This window comes from Pomacea canaliculata, linkage group LG14 (genome assembly GCF_003073045.1).
Source record: "Pomacea canaliculata isolate SZHN2017 linkage group LG14, ASM307304v1, whole genome shotgun sequence".
NCBI lineage: Eukaryota > Metazoa > Mollusca > Gastropoda > Architaenioglossa > Ampullariidae > Pomacea > Pomacea canaliculata.
In genome coordinates this window covers 16,396,392-16,420,222 of record NC_037603.1, presented here as the reverse complement: position 1 = coordinate 16,420,222, position 23,831 = coordinate 16,396,392, and the positions used below count along the sequence as shown (strand labels likewise).

The 23,831-nt window shown below is 43.3% G+C and overlaps 1 protein-coding gene across 3 annotated transcripts in view; it reads right to left on the bottom strand.

Moving 5' to 3' along the window:
* The window catches only part of LOC112554796 (histone demethylase UTY-like), an 82,902-nt gene that overhangs the window by 55,392 nt on the left and 3,679 nt on the right, over window positions 1–23,831 (bottom strand). The window contains exon 5 of one of the 3 annotated variants that reach the window (XM_025222837.1): window positions 22,672–22,730. In XM_025222837.1, coding sequence (XP_025078622.1) covers window positions 22,672–22,730 — 59 coding nt within the window. Of the gene's footprint in view, window positions 1–4,976; window positions 5,105–14,422; window positions 14,851–22,671; window positions 22,731–23,831 lie in introns of those variants that run through there. The other 2 variants (XM_025222839.1, XM_025222838.1) reach the window with 2 other exon arrangements.

Genomic DNA, 23,831 nt, shown 5'->3' with positions numbered 1-23,831 from the left:
GGATGCATGGAGCAGGATGGTGGGGTGGCCACACTACAGAAATAGCAGCGTGCACGTTAGCGAGGCTGCGGCCTGCCATTGCGCTGCTCTGCACACGACACACTCCATGCGACCGGCAGTGACGTAATGCCGTCTGCGCCAGCGGCTACGTGCCGCTCTCAACAGAGACGCAGGCAACAAATCAGCCCATCGATCCTCGGGGATGAGGACCTACAGCGCTGCTTCGACTCACCAGCGACAACGAAAAACAAACGACTAATGACGCCATTCGTTACAAAGCAAGGACTCTGGTGACGCAGGCGGGAGACAAGGAAAACAAGTAGACAACAGCACCAGTCACCTGTTTTCATCAGCCTTTCCAATGCCACCGGAAGTGGACAAAATTGCCGTTTTTTCCCCCTCCCGCCTACTCTTGAACGTAAGTCTGGCAACAACAACCTCGTCACCTTGGGTACATTATACTGCCCAATGGCTGTTGATGACAGCGACACCCGATTAAAGTGTTTGGTTAGAACCTCTGGAAACAGGAGAGTCACCTGTGTACTTCTGATTATGTCATCATCTCAACTTCTGTGGATTATCGCAAGGAACATATTCGTCATCAAGCGCGGCAACCTGTTTCTAAAAAGGGGCTGAGGAATACAAAGGGGCGAGGGTCAATAACGGGGCATACAGGCAGAACTGACATGTGAGTATTCACAGGTGGGGTGGGGGTGGGGTTATGATGGCAGTGAAGACAAGCGCACTGGTGCCCTGAGGAGCATCACCAGTGTCGTCTACTACGAGCTACCGCTTTATTATTTAAAAAAACGAATGAAGAATCCATCTATGGGAGCGGGCATTAGATGATGTCTTCTCGACACCAGCCCGTGGTATGCGCTGTTTAGATAACACTGCACTTCAACATGTCTTCGTCCGGCCATCAGCACCACTTCCAGTGTAGCCGATAAAAACTGACGTCCGGACAGAACGGCTTAACACAGGTGGTCTCTGTAGCCTGTAGCATAACGGTGCATAAAATAAGTGTCCTGCGACTAACGGACACAAATACTTGCCTCACACTCGGGACACAGACCAGCGACCGTTAGGAAAGGTCTGCATTCTCACATTCTTGCACCTTCCAGCAGTATATGCTTGCTGCAGGCAGTGCATAGCGACAAAGCAAGTGAGCCAGCTTACTGGAAGAAGTGAAGCCCCTCCCACCTTACTCTACCCGGTAAAAATATCTCCCCAAAATAAGTGGACAGAGTGCAACAGCATGCAAGGAAACATCCAAAAGAAGCTAATGTAACCTGAAAGGAACGTGAACTCTTACCTTTTACAGCAAGTGGATCAAACGGAAACCTAGTGGGATCAAAAGAGGCTGTGCAGCAGGGCTAGAGAGAAGGAATGAGAGCAGTGGAGAGGCAGGCTTATGCAAGGGTTCTGGAATGGTTGCCATGTGTTCAACCTGAATCACCCCTCATCTTTCTTTACCTGCTTACCCACTCCAATGCCTTCCCGCCCCCGCTACCCCCAGCTCCCTTCATTCAGTGTTTGTGAAGTGCTGCAAGTCTGTAGATGGTGGTAATGTTGTAAGCGATGTTTTCATATCACGAGGTCTGTTTGAGACACGCTCAGCGCTGCAACAAACAAGCCACAAGAGTGCATCACCTGGTGTCAACGACAGTACGCGAGACAGGCAATGGGAGACAACATGTGGTTCGCAAGCTACCGCACGTGCACCACACACCAACTGGTTTAATGTCCGACCTTTCTCCTGGCCTCTCGTTCACCATCTGGTCAGCTAAGCGCACACTGATAACGCAGATGTCAAGGGAGAGGAAAGCCGGGAGGTGTTTAATATGTCTCTCAATGACCTGCAGCTTCAGCGGGGCCCTCACCTAAACCTCTGAATAGGTCGAGAAGGTGCTACAAGATTGTTCACATTGCTGTCAACTTTTCTCTGCCCTCGCTGTACAGCTGGCGCTTTCCACTTGTGCGGTGATGACTGGACACATCGTCTGCCACAGCCACTGCAAGACGACCACGTGACAAAAGCCACAGCGACTAACAGGCAACTTAAAAACCCTCTTCTGCATCTTGACATCTCAACGGTGCTTGCCTGTTTCATGCTGATAAGCATGAAGGGGGCGAATCTGTGTGCGGCAGATGCATGCAGTACGGTAAACATGCACAGCCTGCTATACACACGCATTAAACAACGCTCCACTGCTGTACACGGCGCGTATACAAACACACTGCAAGTATTCAACACACACACACATTACAGTCTATACACACCACGCCGGTAAGACACACACCTAACACCTGCCGCTCATCGACCCCATCCAGTCCCAATGTTTCCATCAACGAGTAACTGTTGTCGAAAATGATTAGCAAAGGCGGCAGCAGCAAAAAAAATAAATAAATAAATCAACAACAAAAAAGTCTGTGTATGTGTATGTGCAACAGCAACGGCAGTGTGTGTAAACCCGAAGACTGGTACGAGCACAAGACGCTGCACATTGCGTTACCCTCACGTACCCGCGTATGCTTACCCACCACAGCGCCTGCCGTACAGCTGACTCACGGCATTCCTTCACCTCAGCAGTCCCTCCACCCGCATGCCGCCTTCCTGTAATGCTCGCGAAGCAAACTACAGGTTAAAGATAAGCAGGTGACCAAGTTTTTAATAGACCACTGGCAGGTCCGAGGTCACAGAGTCTGAACTCTAATCGCGTCGATATCCGTGTTTTGCAGCTCAAGCCAGTTGACCCAGCTTGACCCCTGCAGAGTACCAAGGGAGGAGATGCAGCGTGAAGGAAGTTGGTACCACACTCAGAAAGACGATGGCCACGTGACCAATAGGGGTCACTGTCTTCCTGGGCCATATACTCCAGGATACGAATAAAAACTGCGGCTGTAATACTTATAAACGAGAACAACAATTACTCATGCATATTTATTTACTCATATATATTTATTTAAACAAATACATCAAAGAAAACAAACAAAAAACCCTTTGGGGGGGGGGGAGTGATGCCGCGCTGACCCGGATGTATCCTCTGCCACACCCACCTTCGACAAGTATTAGCAAAGTTGATTCTCTTTGGTATCAGTGTTCGAAAAGTATGAACGCGCGGCCAGAACCTAACGACTATACTCGTCTAAAAGGGGCGTGGCCTGACTTCAAGCTCTTATATATATATAAAACAGTATTGGGACACTCTCTTTGACACCTGTCCGAAGGGCTGGGCGTCGGGGGTTCTCTCCGGGTTCTCAGGTCGGTCCCCTCCCCCCACCTTCACTTCCTAAATAGTGCAAAATCATCTCAAGGTGGAAGTACTTTCGTACTAAATAAGCCTAACTGTGCGACTCTCGCCAACAGCGGATACTGTTGACGTTTCATGTAGCCTCAAAATAATCACTTTCTCCCCACCCACCTTATTTAAGGTTACGCACTCATCTCCCACAGGTAGACGACAGACACAAAGACAGCAGAAAAGAGGGACATTGCTTTGACATGGCGAGAGAGGTCAACGTCTTGTCAGCGCACTGACCTGTGACGTGTGTCGCTGCCTATAGGTACCCCCCCCCTCTCTTGGTTTTTTTTTTCTTTCTCTCTATCCTCGTATCATGTCGCTCATCCAGCGGCGGGCAACAGCACCTCTCGGGAAGCACAACACAGACGGCAAGATGTCGCCCCCAACCCCTTAGATGTCTAAACCTCCCTGACACCAGCCTCAGATGCAGGATGACTGGTTTCTGACAGCTCCAGCTGGCGCCCAGTGTCTTTCATCACATCACCTGGGAGCTGCACTACAGTATATGCCATGCTGTATGTTTCAATCACACACCTGGTGTACGGCAAGCAAGCCGCGGGTATACATGTAGTCAAATCGGCACAGTCATCGAGGAAGACATCACGGCTTGAAGATCTAAGGACCAACAAACTGTATGTCTATCATGTCATACTGCAAGATAACACACCACTCGTGTTACCAGCTTCCCGCAAAATAAACTCAACACCTTCTTGCCGTGGTAGTTGTGATGGAGGTTGGGGAGGGGGGATATGACGCGTCAGCACTCGACCTGACAACACGTGTCAACAACACCTGCATGTCAGGATGGTCAAAGGTCAACATGTGCGTGCCAAGCCAGTCAAACATGGGCAAACGTGTGTCATTTGGGTGGGATAGAGCCGATAATTTTCCCGTCCACCCACTCCCCCAAACAACCTGCATCTTGACTGGTTTCCGTCTACAGGAAGACAGGCCGAGCAGCAACAAGAGCGTGTCGATCGTCCGGAGGTCGTGTTTAGGAAGGGAAGAGGTAAAACGGGGACAGCAAGAGTATCACTATAAACCTGGCTAGTATACAACACGTACCTATTATACAAGAACCTAGTATCACCCTGACCTTTGGTGCCCCAACCCTCCACAGTCTCTACCAAAAGTCAGGAAAGGGTCTCAGCCCTAAAGCTTGAGAATGTCTCCATGACGACTGCAAGTCAGTGGACTGTGGACGTGCAGAACGACACCAACCATCAGAGCGACTGGTAAAGGACACTGTCTACTGGACACTGGGGAAGCGGACGGCCGAGTGGTTAGAGCGCTGGCGTCCGAACCGAGAGCGCGCTGGTTCAATTCCCGATAAGCGCAGCAAACTTTCCCCAGTCGACCCAGCTGAAGGGAATGGGTACCTGACTCCATAGAGGGTCGGGGAAGGTAAGGCAGCGAGGGAGAGGAGATGGGCACCACCCTCATGTAAAAAGCTGGCCCCGAGAAAAGTGAGGTCTCTAACACCTCACTCCCCAAAACGACCTTTAAAGGTTATGGGACGACCTTTACTGGACACTACTAACTTGCCAACTGACCTCACCATGTTTGCCCTCACAGGTTTCCCGTTAACCCCTCATGCATAACTTCCGCACACTTAGCTATCTTGTCTTATCTCAGGCCAGACTTGACCTCATATCTATCCTTTAAGCTCACCTTGGTAACACCGTTGATGATTGTTCAGTCAAGCGTCTGTTTGTTTTCGCTGTAACCAAGAACTCTGCACACATAACTACTTTCTTCAGGATCCCCGACTAGCTGTAGTAGCATGCTATTCGCGACTCCAGGAAAACAAATGATAAGCTACTTGCACTCTTAACAGCAGCCAATGGCTAGTGATTTTAATACCTCCCCCTCTTCCTCCCAAGGTCTGTTATTGAAAGAAAGCAAGACTGTTTCATGTGAGATGTAAAAAGCCAGCTCCACCTTACCAGCGCGCCGGCGCTGCCACTGGAGCCAGTGTGACGACGAGAGGTCGTATACAAAACCTCGGACAGCCAGACCCTCTTTAATTACACTTACCACCAAGAGAGGGGGGTGTGTGAGAGAGAGGGAGGCATGGCAAGCAGACATGGCTCTTACATACTTACCAGATGGCGCTGACAAGCAAACGACTTTATTGTTGGCTGAGTTGTTTTTTTTAGCACCGCCGTAATGCAAAGGAACTCGGTCTCGTCAAAAATCTTCCCCCTCCCATATTTATGTCTGAATTAGCAGACGACGGCTGCCACGAGAGGTAAACATGTGATATAAGATGAAACAATCTAATTTTACTGCACCAGACATACAATTGTACCTAACATCTGAAAGTGTTGAAACTGCCTTTTGTTTTGAATAACCGCCACTGACGAAGAGACCATGTGAACCCCGCATAATTGTCTGCAACCATAAGGAACCCCCGAGCAAAATGTGTTGGTCTGTTGCCTGTTCACTGGACTGGTGATAGACCGGTGAACCTGAATGTTGTTCTCTTTGTGATCAGACCATCCATAAAGCCCCATCTACCTTCTGTTCGTCTTGAAGTATCTAGTGCTAGTTGCCTGGCTACTGTTACAAGTTTCAGATGTCGGAGACAAACTTGCTATGAGTCGTTCTGCCTGTCGCCCTTGGAAGACACAATCTGCAAGTTTTACTGGCAAAAGGGAGGACTACCCACGGCCACCCCTGCATTTGCTCTTTACTCAGGCAAGGCTAACCTGAAGCTAGGAGTATATTATCATGAAGGGTGGGCGAGGGAAACCACAATCACTAAGCATCTCACTGTAACTAGCTATTACGCACCTGGAACCTGGATATGATTTAGTAGACAACTCGGCAAATGACAAGTACATTGTTTCTCCTTTACAGAGGCCGTTTACTTTCTGATTACTTTTTGTTAATCAGCTACCACTTGTCGACGAGCGGTCTTACGGCTGTGTGGGAGATTCTGGCTGACATGCTGCATATGCGTGTTTGAGTGGGTGGAAAGAAATGTTTTGGATGTTGTTGGAAAAGTTTGCTTGAGTATTAGCTGGTCGAACCCCAAATGCCAGAACACGTGGGCTGCGCTCTCATACAGCAGACAGGTTGAGTGCTGCTACACCATAAGCGTAGTGGACAGGTGCCATGGTATGGGGATTGTTCTGGCAGCTCGTCCATAGTAGAATAATAATAATGAATGCAAAATTTTTTAAGTGCACACTCATATTCATAAAGAATATGCTCTAAGTGCCTAAGAATAAGAACAGCATACGGTGGCCAGGAAAACAAATAACAAATATCAACTATAAAAGAATAAACAACAGAACTAACGAAGAATAAAATCAAACACAGAAAACACAAAGAGAAACAAATAACAAGTGTTACTTTACTTCTCGTACGGACACTTTGCTTATCAACCCAAAGTTACAGTATGAGGCCGATTAGCCACAAACCCGCCATTAAAATGCACGTGTGAACTTCCAACTGTCACGTTGAGTACTTCCTGTATTGGTGTCACTCTCCTGATCCAACCGTAAGGACATATTTTATTGACAGGGTTTAAAGTGAAGTCAAGTCAGTGCTTGCCAAGAAATATGTAAAGTATGTGCACGCCAGGCCAGGATTTATTGCTACTTCTTTTCAGGACGCAGCCACCAACGCTTTTTTTCTCCGCCGGTGTGGATTTGTTTGTTTGTAACGGTGGGGACGAACTAGTTTGTGGACTGGCGGAGACGCCAAGGCCACTAAGATTAATGAAGACCGCGCCACGAGCACGCACACATACCTGGGAGTGTCACGTGCCACGCGCACATTTGTTAGCACCAAGCACGGGGGTCGGCAGCTCCATGCCAACTAGCATCTATGATGGAGCAAAACAGCATGCTTCGCGAATGAATAAACATTTTATACCACCAGCAACTTCTTGCTTGTTCCTCTTCCCCCCCTCTTCCTCGCCGTCAGCACCCTTAGAACTTGTAAAAATAATCCGTTAACATATTCCAGACATATTTCTGAGCAAATCCTTCGTCTTCTGTGTCTAGGGCTTTCAGAGAGGGAAAGGTGAGGAGAACGCCGTCAAATCACAAAGACTTTGTTGTAGAGGCTGATGAATGTTGGTAACAAACTGGCAGTGTCTGGTATCAGAATACAAAACCATCCTAGACAAGAGTCCATCACAAGGCTGGCAATTAGACAGATGGTGCCTGCCTGCCTGCCTGCTTCACAGGCGCTGCCTCGTCTGGGGCCGCAGCAGACAGAGAAAGACTTCACACGATCAGCACGCGCCTACCAGTCCACAAATCTTGTCACGTGTTCACCCCCACCCCAGCCTGTCAGCAGACATAATAGCAGGCTGTCTGTGCAACCTTGATCTTTCCGCATCTCACAACTTGTGAGTGTTGTACGATGGGACACACACCCTTCTCTATATTATATGATGCAATCCCTGTAGCCATTCAGGTGGTGGGGCAGTCAGGTAACCTGAGCTAGAGCTCTGGGTCGCCAGACGGTCTGACCTTTATAACAAACTGAAGAGAAGTAGGTGTGTGGGGGGACCTGCAAGTCATAGTTGCTTTTTCTAGCTCGTGTAACAACACCTCATTTCACAACGACAACTGCTAATTCGCAGTTGTTATCTCGATGATGCTTCTCGTCCCAAACAAATCTGCAGAATCGATGAAAGTGAACAAGCTTATGAAGCTTTACCTATCCGCTTAAAAACACATACGAACCCACAAGAGCAATAAGTCCATTTTCTGACAAAGTGGACATCAGGGACAGGTAGACGATCTCAAGAAAACGGGGTGACCCAAGGGCAGCTTCGTGTCTGTGCTTGTGTGTGCGATGATCATCAATACCGACTGGACCCTAGGTTCATATCTCACCCGTGGGTGAACAGGAGTGTTCCAGTATCTCCAGAGTGCGATGTATCTGCTGGTGCCATCAGCAAATTTCCTACGCAATCTTTGGTTTGATCTTCTCTGTCTGTTAGTCATCGACTTGACCTTTCGACATTTAGTGCGACAACAGGGCGGACAAAAAAGGTCAATTCTATTATTAGCATTTGAGCCAAACAGTTCTTAATGGACAGAACAACTTACAGTTTGTACAATTTCACAACGGACGATGAAAATATTTGCGTTAGACTTGGGTGATTCGAATAAGGCCTCGAAGCATGAACATTTCTGGTATCAACTCGGTTCATTTGGACACCGCCTCCTCGCACTGTTTGCAAGCAGTCGGGTATCGCAGAAAACTTACCCACGTACAAATGACATTCACTTGTTCTGTTTATATTATTCTAAACGCACACCCCCGACTTTCCAGCCTTATCATCAGAACACCCAAAGCCGACTCCTTGAGACTACAGTCAGTTGCTGCACAACAGAGAAACGCGCCTGGTTCGCTTGCTGGACCGAGAGACACAACACAACTGACATTTCTCCGTTGTCATGTTATAGAGGAGCACTAATTAATTCATCCAACGCCTAACACATACGAAGAAGCCTGAACTGGGGTTAAGAAGTCACAAAATTATGTCTTGTAGTCTCCATCCATCGGAAAAGAGTGTGTGAACACATTCCAAACACGTCCCACGAAGGGACTACTGTGGGCAGTTTGGCCGCTGTTGTTACACACGGGGCAGCAGACGATCGTCACGAGCATCAACACGAAGTTTAACGACTTTACCGAACTGAGATACTTGAGAGAAGGCTGAGATACTAGAGGGCTGGCGCAACCCCGTCTCGTGCCGCCGACTTGGCCCACTCCCAGCACGAAAAGGATCTCGCGGCCTGCCGTTTCCTGAAGCCGTGGACTTGACCCACATCGAGAGTGCGTCGGCACTAGGTTAGTGGGTTAAGGTAGGCTGACAGGTAATATCCAAATCAAGCCCTCATACACTTCGGCCATTTCAGCTTTACTCGTTAGCTATGCTACGATTGCTCCACACGCTGACGGTAGTGGGTAAGGTTGTATGCATAAACTCCGTAGTTGTGTGTGTGGTGGAGGGGCAAGGAGCCTGGGGCACGATTATGTGCGCATGCCGCCGCGGAGCGTGGGTTATCGCCGATGTTATCAGGCATTGCTTCCTGATGATCCTCTTCTCTCTGTGCCACACATCAGCACGTCGTCGACCTATTCGTCAGGACCTCAGTGGCTGTTTCGTCCTCTGAACACCGCAGTAGACAATTTTCAGAGCTGTGCATGGTTAGCAACAATAACCAAACAACTTCTGACAGCAGTCATCCTCCTCTCTGGCGTTCTTGGAATCAGAAGTACATTCCTGCCCCCAAATTTACTGCTGTCAAGGTGCAGCAATCTTTCTTTTCTTCCCCTCCTTCAACCTTGTAGACACACCTTCTGACAGCTTTGACACCTTAGTTCATCAAGGACCCAAACACCACATGCTAATCGCAATCAAGGTACATATTTCCATGGTTATGACAATCTTAAGGATTACTATTACAAGACTATGTGCTATTTCTCTTGTAGACAGAGGTCGTGTTTAGATGTCATTAAGAACGCAACAATGTACAGTAACATGACAATGGCAACCAGCATACAATCAAGGTACCTGACTTGGATTTGTCTATCAACATGCACAATATCCTTTTAGAGACACATACTCCACACAAATCTACATCCACTGCATACACTTACAAGAGCAAAATGCACTCAGCGATCATCCAAATACCTTAAAATACTTAAAGGGCACAAAAACTGCTTAAATAGAAAAATAAACTTCTTTAAAAACAGCATTTTTTTTTAAATATATATATAACAATGCTACCTTCTGGGAAGATGTGAAGTTAAAGGAAAATGCATTTTTATTATGAACTGACAAACCCATTAATATACAATTTCCTCACGTCTTCCTTATGTGAACTTGACATTGTGAGTAAAGAAAGGCTCATTATTATTTCAACGTACACATGCCAAAAACAGCATGATCTCTAATCTATATAAAATGTATGCCAGGAGCCAAGTGCTATTTTAGTCTGTAAAACTGTCATTAAAGAACTAAATACACTGCGTCTGGTTTAGCTTTCACGCTGCCTATTCACAAAAAGCAGTCCGTAAATGCCCTCTGTAAAAGGCATATTACATTCGTGGCATTCAGGGAAGCAACAAAAGCCTCCCACCTATATCATCTTTGTAGTGCTGCCTCAGGTGCAGATCTTGGCCTTCATTTTCCATTCTTAGTGAGATAATGCTATTTTTTTCAAATTTTAAAGTAGCAAAGATTTATTTCTTCATTTCTGCAGTTTGCTGTCTAGTTACTGTGACTGTGTGAATCAAAGACTACGCTCACCTCAATGCTTTTTGCAGACTCCACTTTTTGATGATTTTTTTTTTTCAAGTAAGACACTATCAGCAGGTAAACAGATAACAACAGCACATATCCATAAATTTTCTAACCAAACCATTACACACCTGCTTTGATTTCTGCTTCAACTAAACAAACAACATAAAGCCACAGTTATAAGAGGAAGCTTCTGGTGTAAACCATACTGTCAGAGTGTATCTGTACTCTTAGTTTCTGGTGGATTATTCAGTCCTGCAGGAAGTGGGCTGCTCTCACTGGGACTATGCCTCAGGGAGCACTATAAGGACCACAATGTGGAACTAGGTTAACATGTCATGCCTGAATCTGGAGTGACCTGCATTTCAAGATAACTATTATTCTCTCCAGCCTGTTTGCTGATGAGCTTTAACCATTGTCCTGGTCTCAGCTACCCTCAGACTTCCCCACTTTGCCAGTCTGTCAGTGGTCAGAATGCCAGAGATGTGATATTACAATGAGAGGAAATGTAAGACTGTCCTGTGAATTAATGCAAACTGTTCAGGGGTGATGTAAAAGCATTTAGTTACTTGTTTCTGAGGTATGAGAGAGATTTCAAGACTGACAGAGCATTAGTAAAAATGACAACTTGGATTTGAGTCTTTTCAATGCTGTGCAAGAGGAAAAAAAACAAAACAGAGTGTATGATTGGTATGTGTCAAGTGTCAGCCATAATTAAAATATGTTCCTCATGCACTATTCGCAAATATATAAATTCTATTTATTGGTGCTTTGGATGAATGAAAAACTCAAATGCATGGTTAACAATGCAAAGAGAGATGAGAGCGAAAATTACATAACATTATTTGACACCCTTTCCTCTAGTTTACTGTAAGTTTCCCGCCACACTTTTTGCAAAACAGGACACAACAACAAAGTAAAGAAATAATACTAGTTCCCATATACCTACGTCAAGTTTCCATTAAAGGTAATCTGGTGGAAGGGAAACAACTCTGGGTGCTGCTAATATTTTTAAGAGAAGACTGAATCATCAAAACTCGTATCAATAACCCACACCTCTAAATCACATTGTATGATATGGATCTAAACCTTAACACCTGGTGTAAAGTATGTATATCTCAAGACATAGTTTTCATCTTAAATATTACTGGTAAATATGTTTTCATGTGTGAACTGTGAACAAGAAATTATAATTTTTGCGTGTACCGTTTCTTGGGCTGAAGAACTTTGCCTTATATGGCACCACAATAAAATGCCTTTTAGCTAAATCCTTATTTACATAAAGGTATCTTTTGTACATACTTTGACAAGTGAATGCAGCTATTTCCCACAACAATCCCCCAGCTTACAGTCAGCTGCTTTACCTCAGTGCTAAGACTGTTGACCTGCTTTCATTGTGTTTGAAATCACATTCTGAATAGATTGACGTAAAAAATTTAATTAGTTATTTATATTACGGGAGATCTTGCTTAGTTCCTAAGATGCAACTCAGAGTGCTTGGCATGTTCTAGTGGACAGATCTGTTAAAGAGAGAGGATGATTTGTTCGACTGAGTGGCATCCCCACCCCTCCAATATATTATGTACCAAAAAATATCAAAATATCTACAATGCTGAAAAAAATCACCAGCATCAGTTCCCTGTTTATGAAGCAATATCAAAACAGTGTGAAAACTGCCACGACAGCGAACCCTCACTGTATTGGTGACAGGCATTAAACACTGTGCCTTTGGACCACACACATATCTGAAAGCTATTTCAACATCACTCACTGGTAGTTCAAGATACATCACTGATAAGCTGTTTAAGAGTCACATCATAAACAAAAAACATTTTTCCTTTTGTTAGAGGAGGAATTGCAACAAAACCATGTCATCTGGTGATGGAGAAGATCCAGGAAGCAACTGGTAATCAATGAAGATGGGATTAGCAAATAAGTTTAATTCCTGGAGGTGTGTGAAAAACAAATTGAAACACCTGCTGTTAAAGATCAACTTTACGGCAAAATTATTTTCAAAGTACTGGGTTTAACCTATGATGAATTACTATGTCCTCAAAACTGAACCAACAACACTGATTTGTTCAAAATCCTTTGAATATCACAATTGTCACATGCATTCTATAAAGAGCTCATTTCTAGTGAGCTCATTGTTATGGCAACAACTTATTTGCACTTTAACTGTCTAAAGTGGCAACCCAGGTCAAAAGTAAGATTTTCCAACAACAAAAGCACAAGCTGCACATTTATAGTTGGCTTAACGAAACTAAGAGACATTAACAGCAGTAAAATGCATTAAAACTACAGGTATTGTTATAGGGGTCCAGGTTATCAGGGATGTATGAACAGTCAAAACCCTCCTTGTCCATGAAGTGTCTACAGAAACCATCCACCATCTGAAACTTACAAACACTTCTAAATAAGGACAGGAGTTAAAAATGTCTGTGCATCAAGTCAGAAATGCTATCTTCTTTCCACAGGAACAAGGTGGTTTAAACTTCAAGTCTGCAGAGAATTTCAATCAGTAATACATCCCTATACAACAACAGCTAGCAACTATTAATATTCTTCTTCTAGGTACTTCCACCAAAATTAATTTTAAGTTTAAGCAATTTTTTATGCTCTTATCTTCCATGTGCCAACCACTCAAAGCAAAAAAAAAAAATCTGTTATTTTCTCCCTGCGCGCGTGTTGGGTTGCGTGCACGTATGGAGAACTATCTGCTTACAAGTGACAGCTATTTACTGTTAAGCTGGACATGTGAGATCCCCCTTTTTTCCCCACTCAAACTATGGTGTCTATGATATGTGATCTGTTTTATGATGCGGCCCTTTTCATGTACTTTAGTGTGATCTGTGCGCGCACACACACTCGTGATTCATTACAGGCGTATGCCACACTTAAGACCTCAGCGAAGATTAGAGGCGCTCATATTTCTCAAGTCTCGGGAAGTGAAAACAACGATGTTTCTAGCGCTCATCCTGAAAATCTGCATGCAGCAAAACCATATGTATAGCACTAAGGCCACGTGACTCCCATCATTTGCACGCGCACTGTAATAAGGTCGAGGTCGCCGCGCTAATGAAGGCGTAGGGAGGGGTGGCAGCATTGGCGTTGTCAAGGGCTTGCACAAAATTTCCAACTAGAAAATGCTAAATTTGAGACTGTTGATATGCTTGATGTTCTGCATAAAATCAGATCCTCCACTGACAAGACCTATACCCATTACAAATTATGCAGCGCCATGTCTACATGTTTCGACCTGAAATGAAATTATTGAGAATAAACTCTCGATTTCTTCTTTCAACGAATTTTTAGGAAAATACATCATCTCCATCATCTAACATCATCTGCTTCTCCCGCGCCCGGAACTTCCCAGTAGACACGAAATGTCCGCGAATGCACTCAGACCACGTTTTCCTTACAAGATGTTGAACCGAGATAAAACAAGCCCTTACAAGTTCGACCCCCATAGTCGCACTGACAGCCGGCACGTAGCAAAAAGTCGACCATGACAACAATCCAGGCTTGGCGGCCAAGCAGAGTTGCCTCCCGTGTACTGTTGCCCCTGTTTCAGTTGCGCTAAAAATAACTGCCTTTGTGTGGCGAGCTGTCTGAACCTTGACTGGCCAGCCTTTACAGGTCAGCTCTGCTTTTTTTCCCCTCCCTGACCTTGCTGCCCCATTTTCTTCCGTTAAGACTAACGTCACCAAATCTGCTTCTCTGCAACCAAATGCATTTCTAAACATCAATCCGACCACGTAAACCCCAAATTCAGACAGCACAAAATATGATATGAAAACCAGATCTTTCAGTTATACACAATTCCGACAAGTCTTACCTTCATTTCCAAGGAAAATAATCCCATCTGGCGCTGGCCGCAGACGACACGGCTACAATCCAAGGTGAAACAGTTTCAAGAACTCGTCTCAGGTTCGATGAGCAAAAGTGGTGGAAAAAAAAATCAAAGTGGGGTTGGAATGAAGGGTTGAGGGGGATTAAAAAGTGACGTGTACGCTCCGCGGACACACGTACACGTACGACCAGTCAATCACACACAGGGGGTCCTCCCAAGCACAAAGTGGGCACATCATCTGGTGTCGAACAGAAAGCCATCTATGTGGGGCAACTTGCGAACAAGCCCGAAACACACATACACAAAGAACATGCCAACTATGCGCCACCGACACACCGACACTGTTCAACTCTGCCCGTCTCCCCTAAACCAGGCCAGCACACACACTCACACACACACAAAATACACACACACTGGGATAAAAGGTCAGACCTGCCAAATATGGAAAGGTCAGCCGCATGGCTGATTGAGGTCGAGACCAGAAAAAGCTGCTGAATGGCTGCACTGATGTTGTTCATCCAATCAGACGCGACAGGCCGGATGCGTGGGTGGTTCCGAGAGGGACAAGAAGTGACCGGTGGGTGACTTCCCACCCGGCAGATTCCTCCAGCGAGACGGCAGCAATAGCATTTACCCGATGTCATCGGAAGACGAATCCCATGAAGGAACTATTTATAATTATTACTGCACCTTCCACGCTCCGTTAGCAACAAAGGAAGAGAAAACAAAAGTAACTTTTTAGTAAACTGCAAGATGGGGTCGGTACTTGCAAAGAGAAAGAGAGGGGGAAAAAAAAAAACCCAAACAAACCCGACTTACTCATAATTGTAATCAGCCATTCAATCTGATTTGAACTGGCTTTGCGCCATTCGTGCCAAATGGACAAGATCTGAACCACAAGGCACTGACTTTCTCTGCTATTTCTGTGCGTGTGAAATGTGTGTAAATTTAGTGCAGGCGGGACGGTTCAGAACAGGTACAGTAAGACCTGTAGACAGTGCGGGCCTGTTCCAGCTGTGCAGGTTTGTTTAGCACGTGAAGGCTGCGTCAGCACAATGTACTGTTCAGCAGTGGCAGCAATGTGCAAGTTGGCAGGTAGATAGGTAAGCATGCCCAATACCTGCGGCACAAGACGAAACATGCATTTCCTAACACCTGGCAAAAGCATACCCTGCTTACACACTTAGGTTCTCTTCAAGCCAGATGGCATTCCGCACATTAACTTTGTATAATGCATATACATGTAGGTGTTGGTGCTTGCAACAGAAACATCCAATGTGTATGGACTGCACATATATAACCTTTAACAAAGTTTACATAAATTACATACTTTTTAATAGTTTCAGAAGCATTCTAAATGATAGGACTGACTTAATAACCATTAATATTTTTAATAACTTATTTAAAATAACTGCACATGTTTCACCTGTTTTAAAATACAATCCCTTAAAAATTTAGCCATTATCTATGCATCTGCAGTGAAGTAAACAAACATGAGAATATGTTACTGCCATAGGCTCCCAGAAACATTAGCTATGTATATATTGTACAAACAATCTTGAGATACTTTTTGTGCTACTCCCTTTGAGTGAAGTGACATTTGCCCCATATGGTGAGGCTTTTGAAAGAAATTAGTAAGAACAAAAATGACCAAGCAGAAAATAGTGGTTTGGACAGACGTTGCAGAAAGGCAACTGTAAGTGGTTTATGCTAGGCGGCACCACTAATCCACTAGTACTGCTAGCAGTTTTCACTTTATTACCACACAAAAATGAGACTGCATTTGTGAAAGAGTTGTGGCCAGAACAGAGAATTCGAGAGGAAGCATCACTTAAGAATGAAAAAGACCGGTGAACTGTCTAGCACACATACACTTTCTTCACAATGCCTCTTGTATTCAGCTCAGTTGTATAGCAGATAGGAAACAGCAAGATGTGGGGAAGCTCATGCAACAAGTGCAACACACACAAAATCCTTTCTCTGTGTGGGTGTGAATGCATTCATGTATGTATGCAAATGCACCTATGCATTTCTGTATAGTTGCCAACTTCAGCATTATTTAAAAAACTGCAGAAATGCTCTGTTTCAAAAGTTCAATGAACCTGACATAATATCTTGCTGACATTAAAACAGATTCTACTTTAAAACAATTTCAGTGTCACCAAATATGCATTTAGACATCTTCAGCATACAGTTGCATTAGAGTATCACTGATATCATAATTCTAATATTGCAGAAAGCTGCTTACCATGCACTCACTCATACACATATATTTTGTGGAAAAGATGAGCTTTAAGGGATTTTTATTTTGGTTCCATGTATCTGGGTAAGCCTTAAGTTTCACTGGCAGGAAATTGCAAACAGTGGGTATTGATACTTCGAGAGATCTCTTGCCAAAGGTATATTTTTCCTAGCAGAAAGGCATTTTAAGATCTCAGAACCTGCGCAAATTTATACTGATGAAGATTAACACGGTAGTTGGGAATACTTCTTCTACAGAGCAAGCTATGAAAACAGAGACAGTCTCCTCACTCTACTGTGTGCTCTATGCATTTACTAATTGCTAGCCAGTAAAGTGTCTTGAACAGCTCAAGGGGGTAAAAAATGCACGACAAGGCCAATGCAGGCATTGTGGTCTGTTCTGTACTGTTTTTCATCAAATAAACCAGCAAGATCTGCATAGAAGTAATTGATTTAGTTGAAAAAGACACTGAAAGTTTGTTGGCCACTGTAAGAAATAGGTACCTATGAATCTTGCTGATATGTCATAAGTAGAATTTTAAAATTTTCACACAGCTGATTGATATGTACTTTTGTAATATCTCTGTATATACATAGGTCATCCACAATCTCATGATTAAAAAAATTTGAGCAAAGACACACTCTACTGTTACAGTCTATGCTGCATATGTGTCAGCATCACCATCATTCATATTATTACTCAGCATGTCCTGCCTTTTGCTCAATACAGCATTCATTCTGTCTCTTGCTCAACACAGCATCCATTCTGCCTCTTGCTTAATACGGCATTCAATTGCACTTAACACCACCAGAAGACCAGACAACAGAATCATACTTCCGTCAGTGTTATGATTATATGGAGACAATCATTCATCTCATGTAGGAGAAAACAGTATTTAATATCAGATTTTTCATTTCCTATTACTAGCAACCTATAACCTCAGGAAAAACAGCTACTGCATTTGTTGAACTGATAAGCCACACTTGCACCATTTCCAACATCATATCCATAGGAATTCAGACTTCCCTACTGTATATTTACATCTGTGAAAAGCGCACTGAAACCAAAGACAACACTGAATTTCTCAATGATGCAGTTGTGAATCTTGTGAACATGAGCCATGGCAACAATGACCAAGGAAACAGGAAATGTAAAAAAGAGATTAATCTCAATGTAAATGTAGTTTTTAACTTTTCACAACATTCAGTACTTCATTTATTCTGGTTACTTTAATTGTCAAGTCTGTTCTTGCACAAGATAAAAGCACAAAATCTATTAAGTCTTAAACCTTAATCCAGAAAAAGAAGGCCGGAATGTTATTAAAGTGACTTAAAATTCACAGCAAGACAGAAAGAGACTGAAAAAAGGAGAAGAGGGAAGAACTGAGGAAGTTCCAAAACACTTGCTGCCAACGGGAGGGCAAACCAACAATAAATTGTCGCAGCATGCTCTCCCATGGCTGGCTTAAATTCACATGCTGTGTTCACTATCCATGATACTGCATCAAGCGGAAAGCACAAAGGGATATCCTGAACAAAGCAGGAAACAAACCTATTTCTCAGCCTTCAGTGGCCAGAAACTTTATATAGATGCAACAACACTGCTTTCAGTATGAGTTAGGCAACGTGCAGGGATGCACACAAGTGTATCAATGCTCACTAACTCCTGCACTTTTTGCCACACACACACTTTTATAAACATAAACATTTTATAAAAACAGAGACAGAACTTGTGTACATCCTAATCCACCCGAGCACCTCAAAATAATATTCAATACACTTACTAGAATCTCTTGAAAAATGTACACGTCTTCAGGAAATGTTATATGATAATACTCTATTACAATTAAAGAAAATAGGAAAGAATACATAAAGAAACATGTGTTAACTTTAAAAAAATGTAATCTAGACGAAGACTTTTGTAATACGTAAGTGGAATGTGAAAAATGAGTCCATAGAGAATTTTTTTTCTAATAATGACAAGAGCCTCAATGTGGCAATCATGAACCAGGATATGGTTGTATACTAGGTTTTAGCATGCTATCTTCATTAAACCACTTTGCCATTATTACAGAAAAAGAGACGTTAAGTTGCGATGTCTAGGGCACAAATACTAAGATTCTTCTGTAAAATAGAACAGTTCCACTGGAATGGCTGAGACTTATAAAGACTCTTTGTATGAAGAAAGTACCAGAAAATAAAACCCATTAAGTCAACATGCATTCATGTAGCCTACTTCCTTCATTTTATTTCAGACACCGATGTGCACTTAAAGCCTTTTCCCTCTAGGCCTGCTTGCTCTCATCCCAAACTGTCCTCCAGAATGTCTTGCTACATCTGTGCATGATCTTATTTCAAATTTTAGTTTGCAATAAAAATAATGAAACAAAAATATGATAAGACATCAACAAAATATGATATGACATCAACAAACTCCTACTTGCCCTGCTTACCCCTATCCATACTTTCCTTTCTTCCCTAAATCTTCTCAAAATAAATACTGAGCCAACACCTCTTTGTCCATGACTGAGTTACATTATCCATCAGACACTTCAATTCAAGCCAACATTTAATCCATCAGACACTTCAATTCAAGCAAACATTTATATTTCTAAATAGTACTTTTTCTTTGTTTGGTTGGAAATCTAAAGGCACAATCTGCATGTGCAATTTGCAAATGGGCCATTTTCTTCTTTAAAGGTAATAACTCAAAGAAATTGAAAAAGAAGTATAGATTTTCATTGTCTTACTGGCTGCAACCAACATTTAAAACATGCATACAAATGCACACACACTCTCTCTCTTACACAAATCTATCGCACAACTTTTTTTTAAAGTTCAGAGCTGGCATTTCCTCTCTTGTGGGCAATAAGAGACCTGACAAGGACTACTAGCAGTCCCTAACAACCAACCTCCCCCCAACTCCACACACTTCACAATATCTTGTGTCTTTGTGCTGACAGAATTAAAAAACTGATGTCAAATCCTGAATGTCACTTCACAGGCAGAAAGACATTTTGGTGACAGTTTCAAAATTAGATAAAATTCTACACATCTACTTTTAGTTGCAGGAAGTCTATCAACAAAGGATTCAGAAACAAGATTTATTTTCAGCAATATCGAAAACCTAAATAAAAGCAAATAGTCAGATGCCATCTACAGAATAGTGAGTCTCTCTTTTCCAACATAATACTAAACATGCATACTCATTTAAGTGGTGGTGTGGGGGGAAACTGATGCACTATACCAAGCCAGCAACTAAGGTTATATCATGGCAAGGCAGCCAGCTCTGTAAACAGATGCCACATGCAGTGAAAGAAAAGTATGCCCGAGACAAGAAATGAACCCAGGACAGCTAACCCTCACTGTATTGCTGAGAGACGCTAACTGTTGTGCCCCCAGACTGCCCTCATTGCAATAACTGCCACATGGAAATAAAAGTAAGAATGATAAGGTTCAACTTTAGAAGACATGTGTTATGCTATCCAACATACTGGCTTGATCAGCTATATTGCCACGAAATAAGCACTAGTTTCTTATGACACTTATACCTGCTGTATGCTTAAGAAACTTAATGTGACACTTATAACTGGTCTCAATGCCCATAAAGACCGTTTGAATATAATAAACCTTTGCTGTGTTATCTTTTTCAGTTTCTGTCAAGTCTTGCCACTCTGCCACAGCCCATCATCATCATCATCATCATCATCATTCCTTGTTACTCCTCAAGGAGCATAGGGCCGCAACAACACCTCGCCAGCGAACCCGGTTTTGGGCAGCCCCCCTCAGTTGGGCCCATGTGGTTCCGGCAGCCTTTGCCTCGCTCTCTACTGATCTTCTCCAAGTCTGTTTTGGCCTCCCAACTTTTCTCTTCCCCTGCGGGTTCCAGTCAAGTGCCTGCCTGGCAATGGTGTCAGCCGGTTTGCGCAGGGTGTGTTCTATCCAGCCCCACTTGCGCTTTTTGATGTCTTGACTAGTGGCATTCTTTTTAGTTCTTTCCCACAGGCTGCTGTTTGAGATCCTCTCAGGCCATCTTATTCTCAAAATATGGCGAAGGCATCGGTTGGTGAAGGTCTGGAGCTTGTTGTTGATGGTGTTTGTCACTCTCCAAGTTTCAGAGCCATACAGTAGGACTGCCTTCACATTGGTGTTAAATATGCGGGTCTTGTTGCGAAGGGATAATGCTCGGGAGTTCCAGATGGGGCGCAGACTGTTGAAAGCATGCCTGGCCTTGTTTATGCGGCTTCTGATGTCTTCGTCCGCTCCACCATCCTTGCTGACGATGCTCCCCAGATATGTGAAGCGGTCTGTTTCTAGGATGTTCTCTCCTTGAAGTTGAATTGGAAGTTCCTGCTTGTTGTTGAATTTCATCACTTCGGTCTTCTTTTTGTTGATCTTTAAGCCGGTCTTTTCTGCTTCCTCTGCTAGCTTGCTCAGTTTGGTTTGTGCATGCTGCTGCCGATGAGATAGGAGACTAATGTCATCTGCAAAGTCCAGGTCTTCTAGCTGTTTAGTGAAGGTCCACTGGATACCGGTGTTGTTGTCTTGGGTCGTCTTACGCATAACCCAGTCTATGACCATCAGGAAGATTGTCGGTGATAGTATGCAACCCTGTCTTACACCAGTCTTCATTACAAAAGGTTTAGTGAGTTTGCCATTATGGATAACTTGGCAGGATGAGTCTTCATACAATCCCTGGACGATGTTTATGAATTTAGGTGGAATACCATAGTGGTTCATCAGTCTCCAGATGACGTCCCTGTCTACACTGTCGAAGGCCTTCTCAAAGTCCACAAAGGTTATATAAAGGGAGGATTGCCATTCGATGGACTGTTCTATGATGATACGAAGGGTTGCAATATGGTCAGTGCATGATTTGTCTTGGCGAAACCCTGCTTGTTCTGGTCTCATTCTCATGTCTAGTGCCTTCTTCAGTCTCTCTAGTATTATCCTTGTCAGGACTTTGCTGGGGATGGACAGCAGCATGATTCCCCGCCAGTTGTTGCACTGGGACAGGTCTCCTTTCTTTGGAAGTTTGACCAGGTGGCCTAATTTCCAGTCTGCTGGGATTAGCTCTTGTTCCCAGATCTTGTGTAGGAGGGGCTGTAAAATTGTTGCTGTTGTTTCTGGGTCTGCCTTTAATGCTTCTGGAGGTATGCCGTCCGGGCCTGCTGCTTTGCCATTTTTCATGCTTTTGATAGCTTTGATGATTTCTGTCTTAGTGGGAGGGCTGGTGTTGACGTGAAGTTGTTCAGTTGCTGGTGGTATGTCAGGTAAGGAGATGCTGAATAGACCTCATCCACCTCATCCACCATCCTTACCTGACATCCATCCTTACCTGCCACAGCCCATCAGCTTCCATATTCCTTGCGATCGTGAACTCCACATATTTTTTACTTCTGGATTTGTGGAGCCATGCTGTCTAGTCAGAAACCATTTGCACTTCCAACTGGTGTTTAGTATCCTAGTTTTTTTATTGGTTTTTCAGGTATCAGTTAGGTGATGGTGAACTGTATTTGTATCCTCACCAGGTGTTTTGTGGATTTAAATTGTGCTTAAAGTCATTCTCAAAATATGAAGATGTTTTTGTACTTCGCATATGCAACTAACAAACAGGATATTCTGAATCAAAGAACTCTTATTTTGTGAGATAATAATTTGTTAAGATTATCTACTTTTTCAGGTCATCAGGGAGTGAGACTCACTTTTCTCAAGGCCAGCTTTATGTGAGGTTGATGTCCATCTTCTCTCCCTCACTGCCTTACCTTTCCCAACCCTTTTTGGAGCCAGATACCCATTTCTGCCAGCTAGCAGTGCAACGTGGGTATCAAATTGAAATGCCTCTCAGTTCAGATGCCAGCGTTCTAACCACTTGACTATCAGCTCCCCAACAGATCATAGTATATTCATGACCAGAAACAGATAAAGGAGGTGAAAAAGAGTCTGCCAAAAAAATCCACTAACAATAAAATTAAGAAGTAAGCTGTACTCACCATTGGTAACAGTTGTAGTGAAAGTAAACTAAACCAAGTCCATACAAGAAAGACAAATCCTGCAAGAAAGGAAGCAATAAATTAACTGACGATAATATGCACGCTTACTTTTTCTTAAAGACCTATCTGAGTGATCACACATGGTTGCTTGAAAAGAATCTTCCTATCGCTTAAAAAAATATCCCTCATCTGTTCAAATCTCCATTTGGGTGTGAAGCCGCTTATGACTTCACAAGTGGGCCATGGCCGAGCACAGCGTCTCTGTTAATACAAGTTGCACAGAAAATACTGAATCTTGTACTAAAAGCCATGTGAGACCTTGCAAAATAACTGACAATTTTCTGTCACTGAGCAGAAACATATGTCATGAAATCTGAAATCTTGTTATTAGTATGGACAGTCAATCAGTGTTAATACACTAAAAAAAAAAGAAACCAAAAAAGTGAGAAAGTATAGAAGATTAATGGTGTTTGCAATTGGGGAAAACTGGGTATGAGATCAGCTAAGGGGAAAAGATTTTAGGAGACATTAAGAAAGAAGTATGTTCTTCCATAAACACTATACAAAACCAAACAAGCTTGTAGCAGAGGGAATACCGAAGAACACAGAAAAAGAAATTTAGCGGAAAAACTAGGTAGTTATGATTATAAGTCAGTTATGATTGTGCCATACAATGGCAAGGCTTCAGAAGTAAAAATGGTCAAGTGTGAGCTATTCATAACAATAATAGGATTTATATAGTGCATTTCCACACATAAAGGGCAGTATGGTGTGAAGCAGTATGACAGAGGAGAGAATCACAATAAGGCAATCATACAAACACATATGCACAGTGAATATTACATTACTACAGTTACACTAAATAAATAACCCATCATGTTATGTTCACCCAAGTAAAGATGGGGGTGACTGGAATAAAACTGCTACTAAACTTTCCAGCATCACTGCTAAATTCTTCTGAGAAACTGTGCAAAGAATACAATGTTTACATTCCAGTGTTGCTTCATTACACAAATCCCCTGTGAAAAGCTAAAGTTATTTAGTTGTAATACTTCACAAGTGATCAGTTCAAGCTGTGTACGGTTGCATAGTTATCTTCAAATTTTTAATGGTGAGGGGCATTCAGTAAATCATCAATCATGATTACCTGTATAGCATTC